The sequence below is a fragment of the Ranitomeya imitator genome, chromosome 5 (assembly GCF_032444005.1).
Source record: "Ranitomeya imitator isolate aRanImi1 chromosome 5, aRanImi1.pri, whole genome shotgun sequence".
In the NCBI taxonomy this organism is placed as follows: Eukaryota; Metazoa; Chordata; class Amphibia; order Anura; family Dendrobatidae; genus Ranitomeya; species Ranitomeya imitator.
Genome location: NC_091286.1, coordinates 571,013,807 through 571,026,872, shown reverse-complemented (window position 1 = coordinate 571,026,872; position 13,066 = coordinate 571,013,807). Strand labels below are relative to the sequence as shown.

At 42.2% G+C, this 13,066-nt stretch overlaps 1 protein-coding gene across 2 annotated transcripts in view; it reads left to right on the top strand.

Annotated features, from left to right (window-relative positions):
* Positions 1–13,066, top strand: part of LOC138638471 (glypican-5-like) — a 494,253-nt gene that overhangs the window by 162,531 nt on the left and 318,656 nt on the right. Inside the window, exons 4-5 of one of the 2 annotated variants that reach the window (XM_069727800.1) lie at positions 9,381–9,505; positions 10,683–10,742. In XM_069727800.1, coding sequence (XP_069583901.1) covers positions 9,381–9,505; positions 10,683–10,742 — 185 coding nt within the window. The remainder of the gene's footprint in view (positions 1–9,380; positions 9,506–10,682; positions 10,743–13,066) is intronic. The other variant, XM_069727801.1, reaches the window with a different exon arrangement.

The following is a 13,066-nucleotide window of genomic DNA, read 5'->3' as shown; positions in this document are numbered from 1 at the left end:
CAAAGCAATCTGCCCCAGCGTGCACAGCAATCTGCCCCAGCGTGCACAGCAATCTGCCCCAGCGTGCACAGCAATCTGCCCCAGCGTGCACAGCATTGCCCCAGCGTGCACAGCATTGCCCCAGCGTGTCCAGCAATCTGCCCCAGTGTCCAGCATTGCCCCAGTGTCCAGAAATCTGCCCCAGGGTCTCCAGCATTGCCCCAGTATGTCCAGAAATCTGCCCCAGTGTGTCCAGCATTCTGCCCCAGTGTCTCCAGCATTGCCTCAATGTGTCCAGAAATCTGCCCCAGGGTCTCCAGTATTGCCCCAGTGTGTCCAGCAATCTGCCCCATGGTCTCCTGTATTGCCCCAGTGTGTCCAGCATTCTGCCCCATGGTCTCCAGCATTGCCCCAGTGTGTCCAGCATTCTGCCTCATGGTCTCCAGTATTGCCCCAGTGTGTCCAGCATTCTGCCCCATGGTCTCCAGTATTGCCCCAGTGTGTCCAGCAATCTGCCCCATGGTCTCCTGTATTGCCCCAGTGTGTCCAGCATTCTGCCCCATGGTCTCCAGCATTGCCCCAGTGTGTCCAGCATTCTGCCTCATGGTCTCCAGTATTGCCCCAGTGTGTCCAGCATTCTGCCCCATGGTCTCCAGTATTGCCCCAGTGTGTCCAGCAATCTGCCCCATGGTCTCCTGTATTGCCCCAGTGTGTCCAGCATTCTGCCCCATGGTCTCCAGTATTGCCCCGGTGTGTCCAGCAATCTGCCCCATGGTCTCCAGTATTGCCCCAGTGTGTCCAGCATTGCCCCCAGACAGAGTCAGACATAAAGAAAAAAAAAGTAAAATCCTCACCTCTCCCGTTCCTAGCGCAGGTCCGGTGCAGCCAGTCAGCGTCTCTCCGGCTCTGCAACACTCAGGACAGAGAGGCTGAGCGGCGCGCACAGTGATGACGTCATCGCGCCCTCTGCCCTGAGACGTCGCAGAGTCAGAGGGGGCGCTGAAGACGCTGCAGCTGCCGCCTGCCGCAGGAACCAGGAGAGGTGAGTATTAGAGCAGGGGCCGAGGGTGGGGGGAGCCTGGTCTTGGCGGCGGACGGCGCCGCCCGAAGATTTAAAGGGCCCGCGTCTTTTTTTTTTTTTTTTTTCTTCCTCCTCCTGCAGCGCCGGCCGCCCCCCGCATTGTGCCGCCCGGGGCGGCCCGCTCCCCCCCGCACCCTCCTTCCTACGCCACTGCCTTAGTATTGCACAGGTGATAATTGCATCACCTGGACAGGCAAGCATTCAATCACCTGTGCAATACTAAGGAAATCCTGAAAACATGACCCGTTGGTGGCTCTTGAGGACCAGACTTGGGGAACACTGCGTCTACCATATTGTATATATTCAGTTAGAGCAGGGGTGGGGAACCTTTTTTCTGCCAGGGCCCGTTTGGATATTTATACCATCATTCAAGGACCATACAAAATTATCAACTTGAACTTTATTCTGCTATATTTGGTCTAACATTTAACTAATTCACCCCTAATGTGATGGCTGGAGCTGCTTTTCTTTGTTGTGGCGTGTGATATTAGGTGGTAATGATGATAATACGCGCCACAGTATGTTCTCAACACAGATGTAGACTACACTACATGTCTCCTCACAGTGGGAAATTCATCACTGCTCACATTTCATTTATAGAATTCAAGCTGTGGGAGGTCTTCTGTATATATCATGTTGGAGACACTTAGACTGCTGTATATACATCACAGTGGAGATACTTAGACTGCTGTAAACACAGCATATCACATAGGAGACACTGGTGCTGCAGCATATACATCACATAGGAGACTCTGGGGCTGGAGCGTATACAACACAGGAGACACTGGGGCTGGAGCGTATACAACACAGAGGAGATACTGGGACTGGAGCATATACATCACATAGGAGACTCTGGGGCTGGAGCGTATACAACACAGAGGAAATACTGGGACTGGAGCATATACATCACATAGGATACACTGAACTTGGGGCATATACATCAGAGGGGACGCTGGGACGGTTACAGCCGCATCTCACTATGTACTGAACGATAACTGAATCTGCGCCTCTAGGACTAAGAGTCTGAGGCTGCCAGGAGGAATAAAGTTCATTTTCTCCAAGCAACTGGACTCTCTCTGAGGGCATCGGGCAGCTTCAAAACACTATCAACCTGCAGATTATCCCCATATCTTCAGGTTAATAGTATTTTTCACATGTCAGGTTCCCTTTAAACAGAGAACACTTCTGGATTTTAATGTAAAAGCCTTAAATTAAATTCCCAGTCTGAGAAGCACATCTTTAATCTATCTGTGACTGCCCTGGAGAGATATGGGGTTTTGAAAATGCAGCACAGCAGGCATGAAAAAGAACAAAGGCTGAGGCCATGTTCACATTCTGTCACTATCAATGGGACAAATAGCCCTACATGCAGTGCTATGGCAAATTGACAATTCAGAAGAACAACATCATCAAGTTAAGGTACAGTTGAAACCAGCAGTTTACATACACTATATAAAAAGACACATATGCATGTTTTTCTCAATATCTGACATGAAATCGGAATAAACTTTTCCGATTTTAGGTGAATTAGGATTACCATAATTATTAATATTTGCCAAATGGTAGAATAATGACAGAGAGAGAGATAATGTTTTAAGGCATTTTATTACTTACTGCAAAGTCAAAAGGTTACATACTCTAAGATTACTACGACTTTAAATGATTCTGGACTGCCCATATGATGATGTCATGTGCTTGTAATAATAATAATAATAATAATTTTTATTTATATAGCGCCAACAAATTCCGCAGCACTTTACAATTAAGCGGCGACATGTACAGACAATAAATTCAGTACAAGTTAAGACAATTTAAACAATTTGTAAGCTTCTAATAGGTTTTTGGGCAACATCTGAGTTAATTAGAGACACACCTGTGGATGTATTTTAATGCACACCTGAAACACTCTGCTTCTTTGTGTAGCATCATGGGAAAGTCTCAAGAAATCAGCCAAGATATCAGGAAGAGAAATGTGGACTTGCACAAGTCTGGCTCACCCTTGGTACAATTTCAAGATACCTGTAGAAACAGTTATACGCAAGTACAAACAAGATGGGAATGTCCATCCATCATACCGCTCATAAAGGAGACGGGTTCTGTGTCCCAGAGATGAACATGCTTTTGTCCGACATGTGCATATCAACCCAAGGACAAAAGTCAGAGACCTCGTGAAAATGATGGCGGAAGCTGGTAAGATGGTGTCAATATCCACAGTGAAACAAGTATTGTATCAAAGGCCACTCTGCCAGGAAGAAGCCATTACTCCAAAATAAACATAAAAAAGCCAGATTAATGTTTGCAAATGCACACATGAACAAAGACCAATTTTTGGTGACATGTCCTATGGTCTGATGAAACTAAAATTTAACTTTTTGGGCATAATGACCATCGTTACTTTTGGAGGAAAAAGGGAGAAGCTTGGAAGCCTAAAAACACCATCCCAACTGTGAAACACGGTGGAGGCAGCACCATGTTGTGCCGTGACTGATTCACTTCACAAAATAGATGTCATCATGAGAAAAGAAGATTATGTGGCAATACTGAAGCAACATCTCAAGACATCAGCCAGGAAGTTAAAGCTTGGGCCGAAATGAGTCTCCCAAATGTACAATGTCCCGAAGCATACTGCCAAAATGGTAACAAAGTGGCTTAAGGATAACAAAGCCAATATTTTGGAGTGGCCATCACAAAACCCTGATCTCAATCCTATTGAAAATTTATGGGCAAAGCTGAAAAGGCCGGTGCGAGCAAGGCGACCTACAAACCTGGATCAGTCACACCAGTTTTGTCAGGAGGAATGGGCCCAAATTCCAACCAACTATTGTGAGAAGCTTGTGGAAGGAAATTCCAAACGTTTGACCCAAGTCACTCAGTTTAAGGACAATGATACCAAATACTAATAAAATGTATGTAAACTTTTGACTTTGCAATAAGTAATAAAAATGCCTTAATATATTCTCTCTCTCATTATTCTGGCATTTGGCAAATATTAATAACTATGGTAATCCCAATGGACCTAAAACGGGAAAGGTTTATTCTGATTTCATGTCAGATATGGAGAAAAACACGCAGATGTGTCTTTTTATGTAGTGTATGGAAACTTCTGGTTTTAACTGTAGCATTTACACTGCATGATTATCGTTCCTAAAATGTTGATTCCCCCATTAAATTAGCAAAACGGTCATTTGTCAGGTTAAATGATCTTTTGATTTGGTAAAAGATCAATGTCCTCGGCAGTGTAATGTCCAGTGTAGATAGGAACTGTGCTGCAGAGAATAATGGCAGCTTATGCACACTGAACGATCCATTACAGATCTATCAGTGTGTATCTAAAGCGCGATCAGACCATATAAACTGGTTATTAAGTGACTGCCATACAATAAACATTCTGTTGTCAAACGGCTCAAATTCTGCAACTATAAATCCCCTTAATAGAGCATTGCCCTTGTCCATTGTTCAACAGTTAATAATTAAAGCCACAATGCAGATGTGACCAGAGCCTTTAAGGGAATGTATCCTCAGTAAATGACCTGTTGTTTAAATTAGGATTTTTTTTTTATTTTTTTTAATTTTTGGTGATGCTATTTACTTTATAATAATTTGCATTAAAAAGTTAGAAATCTTGCAATTTTCACACTGGCCACTGGGGCTATTCTAAACTTCCTGGTCTTTACTGAGAACTTTTCAGGAGTCTCAATATGATCACAGGCAGGATTTCAACAAAGGTTAGCACCTCTATAAATAGCTCATTAGATGCTTTAACAGAAAAGATAGGGTCTGAATCAGTCTATTGCTTCTAATGTATGGCGAATTCCTGGAAAGAACAGGACGCCCGAGTCAAGAGTAGCCCCAGTGGTCAATGTGAAAATTGAAAGATCAACAGCATTTTTGGTGCCAAAGATATTTCATCGAATTTAGGGTAACTTTGGGGTGCTGATTCTGAATATGTCATCAGTTTTGCCAGATTGGCTCAAGTTTTTGAGATTTTTCGTAAAATGTGTAAAAAAAAGACGTAATTTGCTACACGCGCATTAACTTTATTGATATTGTCATGAATACAATAAATTTAACAAAGTAAATGTTGATTTTAGTTTATTTTAACTAGTTTTAGAAAGTAATCTTCAAAAATGAACAAGATAGGAGACATTTAATCGCTGGAAAAGCGCTTTTTATATGATTTTCTTCTATGTGAGCTATTCGGGCAGTCACGCTGTAGATTCCAGCAGTAATCAGCCATCATATGTCTGTCCCATCTGCCTTGGTACCTTTCCTCCATCACCATAATATCCTGATGAAATCTCTCCCCTTGTTCTTCGCTAAAATCTCCAAGGTTTTCTGGAAATCTGTCCAAGTGACTGTGAAGATAATGCAATTTAATGCTCATGTGTACACCCAGATTTCTAAATCTCAATAGCATGTTTTGTACCAGTTCTTCATAATTGTCTGCCTTTTGATTTCCCAAGAAGTTCTTCACTACCAACACAAAACTACACCATGCAGCAGCTTCAATGTCATTCATTTCCTTAGGAAAATTTGAATCTTTAATGAGTTTCCGAATTTGAGGACCATCAAAGATTCCTGCCTTCAGTTTTTCGCTACTAAGACCAGGGAAAGATCTGCAGATGTACATGAAGCAATTACCATCTTTGTCTAATGCCTTGACGAACTGCTTCATTAGTCCTAACTTTATGTGAAGTGGTGGTAGAATGATTTTTTCCCTGTCCACCAAAGGTTCGTTCACTATGTTTGATGCTCCTACTGTTAAGGTATCCCTTGAAGGCCAATTCAGTTTCTCCCAGTGCTGATGTTTTGCTCTACTATCCCACATGCAGATGAAGCAAGGATACTCTGTGTATCCACTTTGCTGTCCAAGTAAAAAGTTGACCATTTTTAAATCAACACATATCAGCCACGAATGTTCATGGTAGCACAGTTTCTCCAAGACCATTTTGACATTTTTGTATTGTTCTGCAAGTTTAGTTGAGTGAGCTACTGGAAGAGATGCACACTGATTGCCATTGTTCAACAAAACACATTTCAAACTCCTTTTAGAACTATCTATGAAAAGCCTCCAGTCTTCAGGACGATATACTTGTAAACCCATTTGCAGCATCAGGCCAGGAATGTCCTTACAATATACAAGTAGGTCATCTTCACAGAAAAATTGAAGAAGTGCTTCTTCTCTGGTCCGGTAAGATGTAATTTTAGTTCCAGGCGTCAGACAATTTTTTTCACTTAGCCTTGAAGCTAAAAGTTCGGATGCACTTTTTGAGAGGTTGAGGTCTCTTATTAGATCGTTGAGCTCTCCTTGGGTAAATTGCGTAGGTGTTCTGAAACTTCCTTCATATTCTAGTTCACTTCCAGAACTGATGTTTAGCTCCATACCCTGCATTTCATCATCATCAGGTGGGGGAAGGTCAGGTAACATGGTAAACACAGGTACAGGCACATCTTCACAATGAGGGACAGGCCTTCTTGCAGATTCCATGTTAGGATACTCCCATTTTCGTTTCTTATGCTTATTGAATCCTTGCACTTGCACTGCACAGAAATAACAGTCATCATGATGATTTTTTTGCTCTCTCCACACCATTGGAACACCAAATTTGAAGCTTTTTCTTTGTCCTTTGCTCCATTTTCGTAATAATTCGATACATGCTTTGCACACTATGTGTGGTGCCCAAAACTTGTCTTGGTCCCCAAACATAACCCCAAAATAGGCAAAATACATTTTTTTTTACGAAGTCTGTTATGTTTCTTCTATGTTTTGGCAGTGTGTATTCACCACAAATGTAACAGAATGAGTCTGGATCGTTAAGACAACTTCTTCTTGATGAGTTCATGCTTTTCACTGGAAAACAGACAACAACATAAAGTTAGTGCAAAAATCAAGCTATGAACAAACTTTTAGAACACTAATTAACACAAAACTATATTGAGAACTGCTCAGTTCAAGTACTAATCCAAAGAAATTAATGAGATGATGCGTCGCATTTACCAACAAGTGCTATAAATAAGATACCAAAAATCTCAAAAACTTGAGCCAATCTGGCAAAACTGATAGCATATTCAGAATCAGCACCCCAAAAATACCCCAAATTCATTAAAATATTTTGGACACCAGAAAAAAAAAATTTTTTTGTTGACCTGTGATATATATATATATATATATATATATATATATATATATATATATATATATATATATATATATATATATATATATATACTAGATGGCAGCCCGATTCTAAAGAATCGGGAGTCTAGAATCCATATATACTTTATTTATTCAAATGTAAGAATAATACAATTAATAAATAATAGTAAGAAAGAACAAAAATAATAGGCAGTATATGGAGAAAACACCAAACAAAAGTTCAAAATTGGTGTGAAAATGTCACTGAACCACTTCACAACTAAATATATATAGTTTTGGTAAATGGTATTATCATTTTTTTGACGAAATTCGGCAGGAGCTTGAAGAGCAACGTCACTGGGCCCGCCTCCACGCAGTAGAAACTTGCTGTGAGGTAAAAATTCAAAAATCACACCGAAATGGCGGGCGGAGTGTGTCACAGTACGGCACGTTTCTGATTGGTCGCTCGCAGCAGGCGGCAACCAATCAGACACTGGACACTGTTGACGTCACTTATCTCCGGACATTAGCTCCGGACATTAGCTCCGGACATTATCTCCGCACATTAGCTCCAGACATTAGCTCCGGACATTAGCTCCGGACAAAGCCACGGAAGTTGGCACAAATTGCAGGAAGTAGTATTCTAGGCAATTAATCTCCGGACATTAGCTCCGGACATTAGCTCCGGACAAAGCCACGGAAGTTGGCACAAATTGCAGGAAGTAGTATTCTAGGCAATTATATATTAGACTAGTTGGCAGCCCGATTCTAAAGAATCGGGAGTCTAGAATCCATATATACTTTATTTATTCAAATGTAAGAATAATACAATTAATAAATAATAGTAAGAAAGAACAAAAATAATAGGCAGTATATGGAGAAAACACCAAACAAAAGTTCAAAATTGGTGTGAAAATGTCACTGAACCACTTCACAACTAAATATATATAGTTTTGGTAAATGGTATTATCATTTTTTTGACGAAATTCGGCAGGAGCTTGAAGAGCAACGTCACTGGGCCCGCCTCCACGCAGTAGAAACTTGCTGTGAGGTAAAAATTTAAAAATCACACCAAAATGGCGGGCGGAGTGTGTCACAGTACGGCATGTTTCTGATTGGTCGCTCGCAGCAGGCGGCAACCAATCAGACACTGGACACTGTTGACGTCACTTATCTCCGGACATTAGCTCCGGACATTAGCTCCGGACATTAGCTCCGGACATTATCTCCGCACATTAGCTCCGGACATTAGCTCCGGACAAAGCCACGGAAGTTGGCACAAATTGCAGGAAGTAGTATTCTAGGCAATTAATCTCCGGACATTAGCTCCGGACATTAGCTCCAGACAAAGCCACGGAAGTTGGCACAAATTGCAGGAAGTAGTATTCTAGGCAATTATATATTAGACTAGATGGTAGCCCGATTCTAAAGAATCGGGAGTCTAGAATCCATATATACTTTATTTATTCAAATGTAAGAATAATACAATTAATAAATAATAGTAAGAAAGAACAAAAATAATAGGCAGTATATGGAGAAAACACCAAACAAAAGTTCAAAATTGGTGTGAAAATGTCACTGAACCACTTCACAACTAAATATATATAGTTTTGGTAAATGGTATTATAATTTTTTTGACGAAATTCGGCAGGAGCTTGAAGAGCAACGTCACTGGGCCCGCCTCCACGCAGTAGAAACTTGCTGTGAGGTAAAAATTTAAAAATCACACCAAAATGGCGGGCGGAGTGTGTCACAGTACGGCATGTTTCTGATTGGTCGCTCGCAGCAGGCGGCAACCAATCATACACTGGACACTGTTGACGTCACTTATCTCCGGACATTAGCTCCGGACATTAGCTCCGGACAGGAAGTTGGCACAAATTGCAGGAAGTAGTATTCTAGGCAATTATATATTAGATATATGTAACGGAAAATGTATGTTCAATATCTAAGATCATTAAACAACCATACATGCAATGTAAAAATATTGAATTAGCAAGAGACATTGCTTCAAAGCTAAAAACAATACACCAGAGATGATAAATGGTACAAATATGAATTGCATGAATATTTAGAGACATATTTTGCATTAAATGTAGATCATGTCTACTTGTTAAGTGGTAAAGCCTGCAGTGGTCCCCTTCTCATGCAATATTTCATTATACCCTGTGTATTCCCATGTAGGTAGAAAAGGTGTGTGGTGAACTACAAGAAAGTCCTCTCAAACGACTGTCTGATGAGAAGACTGGGAAAGAAGTGGCAGAAATACCTCCAGTCGCAAAGCTCCATTCTCTAGGACATTTGAGAAGGTATTGTGGAGTTGGTCCTAAAACAAAGGCCATTGTGTTTCATGTCCTTCTAGGCCTTCTAAATATGACCTTTCACTTGTTAAAAAAAATTGAGTAATACCCTGTAAGGGTATGTGCATACTTTTAGTATTTGCTGTATTTTTGTTGTTTTTGTTGTTGTTAGGATTTGTTACAAAAAGCAAAGAACTTCCTACAGCCAACAAAATGAAGTCTCATGCACACATTACTTATTTTTTCCTTGCAGATTTGAAGTCATTTCAAATCTGCAGCATGTCAATTTTTTCACCGTTTTTGCAGCGTTTTTCACCTATTCTAATGAATGGGGGAAACACATAAAACAAGGGCAAAAAATGTGCATACTTTATGCTTTGTTTTTTTATCAACACATCAGTATTTGCAAAAGATTTCCAGCAGATTTTTCTGTTGCACATACTGAACATGTGCACATACCCTTCAAATTCCTGGGCTCCCCTGATTCTGTTGCTTTTTTTCCGTTTTGCTATGCGTCACTCCATTGCAGAGTTATTCATATTTTGTTTTGTTTTGGAGCGTTAAATGTGAAATCTCTACTCTAGGTCCAATTGATAATTTTTTCAGTTTTCTCTGGGGGTGTGCTCTTTTACTCCTCCCTCCAATCACAGCTCAGCAGCAGTTGATTTAGTAGTCTCAGACACTGCATAGACCTGATTGACAGCATCTAGGAGAAATGGTTGAAAGCGTACAGCCCCGGAGAAGAAATGCCCAGTTTGACTACAAGCAGAGATTGCACATACTGTGCTCCAAATGCAACAAATGTGAATATCTCTGTAATGGATTGACTCAGCATAAAATGGAAAATAGCATTAGAATCAGCAGACCTTTGGGATTTTACCCAGCATTTAACACATTTTTTTTTAACAAGAGACAGGTCCTCTTGAAGATCATCATAATGCTCATCTTGTTCTACGCCATCTTTCTTGAACACCCTCATGAATGACTTTCCTGCTCTTCTGTTTCTGCTGTACTCGATCTTCGAACCTTCTTTTTTTCCCCTTCCAATGCTTATACCAATGCATGTAGGATGAGAAAAAATACACTTTGATTTGATTAACCTTTTCTTTGTTTCTCCTGCTCTTTGCATGATACACTGCTTCCCTTCTCTCGGGTGGTGCTCTTTCTTCCACCTTGAACTCTGCAGTTCACTGCCTCTGAAAGCTCCGAAGAATGACAGGCCACGCAGTTTGAAAAGGATCTGTCGGTAAGATATTCCCCGTGGGTTGGCTGCTTGCTTTCCATCTTTCCACCTTTCCTCCTTTCCTTTGGCTCTGCTGGTTGCGCCTCTTGGAATGTTTGTGCTCCTCAGCCTCCTGCTGGACAATAACATTATGTTTGGCGGCTGCTTGTCTCCGTGTAGGGCCGGGCTGATCCAGCTGTGCAGAATTAACATGTAAAATGCATTCATCTCTGGTAGGCAGGTACATATTTTCCTCCAAAGCTGACTGAGAATTAGTATGAATAGTTTCAGGTTACAGTAATGCAAATTATACCGCAGATCTTACAGTGGTCATTTTGTATGAGTGCGTCTGCCAGTGTGCCAACACTAAAATAATTTGTAGTAGGTCAGCAGTTCATTCATCTTGGTGAAGGAAGCATTGTCCGTTGGACTTCCTTAGTACCACATTGCGTGTCCCACCCTGTTATGGAATATGGGCCATGTTAAACGCAGCTGTAGTCTGTCCGGGCATGCTGAAAGTTTTACTTTCATAACAGCTGGAGAGATGAGGTTTGAGACCACCCCTTAATAGGTATCCTGCTGCCAACCAAGATGGTCTGTCCACCTTTGGAGACAATTTTTTTGTAATTGGGGCTAATAATCATTTGTGCAATTGGTATAAAAATTGCATAGTTAGTGTTCTACATCCTCTGCGCTGCACTGTATTTTTATGGCTGCAGAATGAGTAATCTGTGAATCCATAGCTCAGCCAGCTATGATGGTCTGCTAATGCGCTCCACACACTATCCACCACCGCACGTCACCGGAAGTGCCAAAAAGATTACACCAAGGTTCATGCGGCTATGGTGGAGTGCAAAATGCATTCCACCCATGCTCCAAAACACTGTGGGTAAGCATGAAGGGACCATGCATTAACTACAAGTATACATGTATAAGGAATTCTAATAAGGTGAATCGGCACTTAAGTATACCCAAAGATAAATGTATCAAAAAAGGGGATATTAGCAAAAAATGAACAAGCTCATGGTGTGGGGTGCAGGGCCGACAGCTCGTGATGTGGGGTGCAGGGCTGACAGCTCGTGGTGTGGGGTGCTGGGCTGACAGCTCGTGATGTGGGGTGCAGGGCTGACAGCTCATGGTGTGGGGTGCAGGGCCGACAGCTCGTGATGTGGGGTGCTGGGCTGAGAGCTCGTGGTGTGGGGTGCAGGGCTGACAGCTCGTGGTGTGGGGTGCTGGGCTGAGAGCTCGTGGTGTGGGGTGCAGGGCTGACAGCTCGTGGTGTGGGGTGCTGGGCTGACAGCTCGTGATGTGGGGTGCAGGGCTGACAGCTCGTGATGTCGGGTGCAGGGCTGAAAGCTCATGGTGTGGGCAGAGGTGTGTACGTTGTGCCTGAGCCTTAGACCCCAGTGTATGCTCCATACATGTCCAAATGGAGGATGGAAGCATCTCTTTTTCATGTCAGTCCCTGATCATGAGCCGCTTCATACACCGGCTCCTGGCCTGTAACATTCATGCACATCAATGGTTGGGAATGTATTAAAGGCACCGCAGGAGATAGCAAAGAGCAGAAACATCACAGTGACCCCAACACATCAGACTCTCGCCTACCATAGAAACCTTCTGACAAGCCTACAACCTGCAGTGATCCTCAACCGACTGAACCACCGCACAACTAGGTCTACCCTCTCCTAGTGTATCCTCACCCATCCCCTGCAGACTGTGAGCCCTCGCGGGCAGGGTCCTCTCTCCTTCTGTACCTGTTAGTGCCTTGTTTTTTTGCGCATGTTTAATGTATTTGTCTATATTTGCCCCCTTTTCACATGTAAAGCACCATGGAATAAATGGCTCTATACAAATATATAATAATAATAATAATAATAATAATATGAAAAAAAGGGAGATTCAAAAGTCAGAGCCCCCCAGAAAGGCGAAGATGTCAAGGTCAGATAATGATCATTGCAACATCATAGCATAGTGTCCAGACATGGAGCAGCCCATATCGGTTGCAAGTACCCTTCTAAGGTTAGAAATTAAAAGCGACAATGGCTAGAAATATTACATTGACCACCAATGTCGCTTTTGTGGTTGATGTCTCTGACGTGTTCACTTAGTCTACGTTCACATTAGCGTCATGCGACGCAGCGTCGCCGACGCAACGCACGACGCATCGGAAACGCACGCAAAAACGCACCATTTTTGACGCATGCGTCGAACGGATGCGTCTTAAAACGCAGCGTTCTTTGTACGTTTTTGTTGCGTTTTTCAAAAAAACGCAGCATTTTACAACGCATGCGTTGTCAAACAATGATGTCATCTTTCAACACAATTTAGTGTCTAGACACTAGATA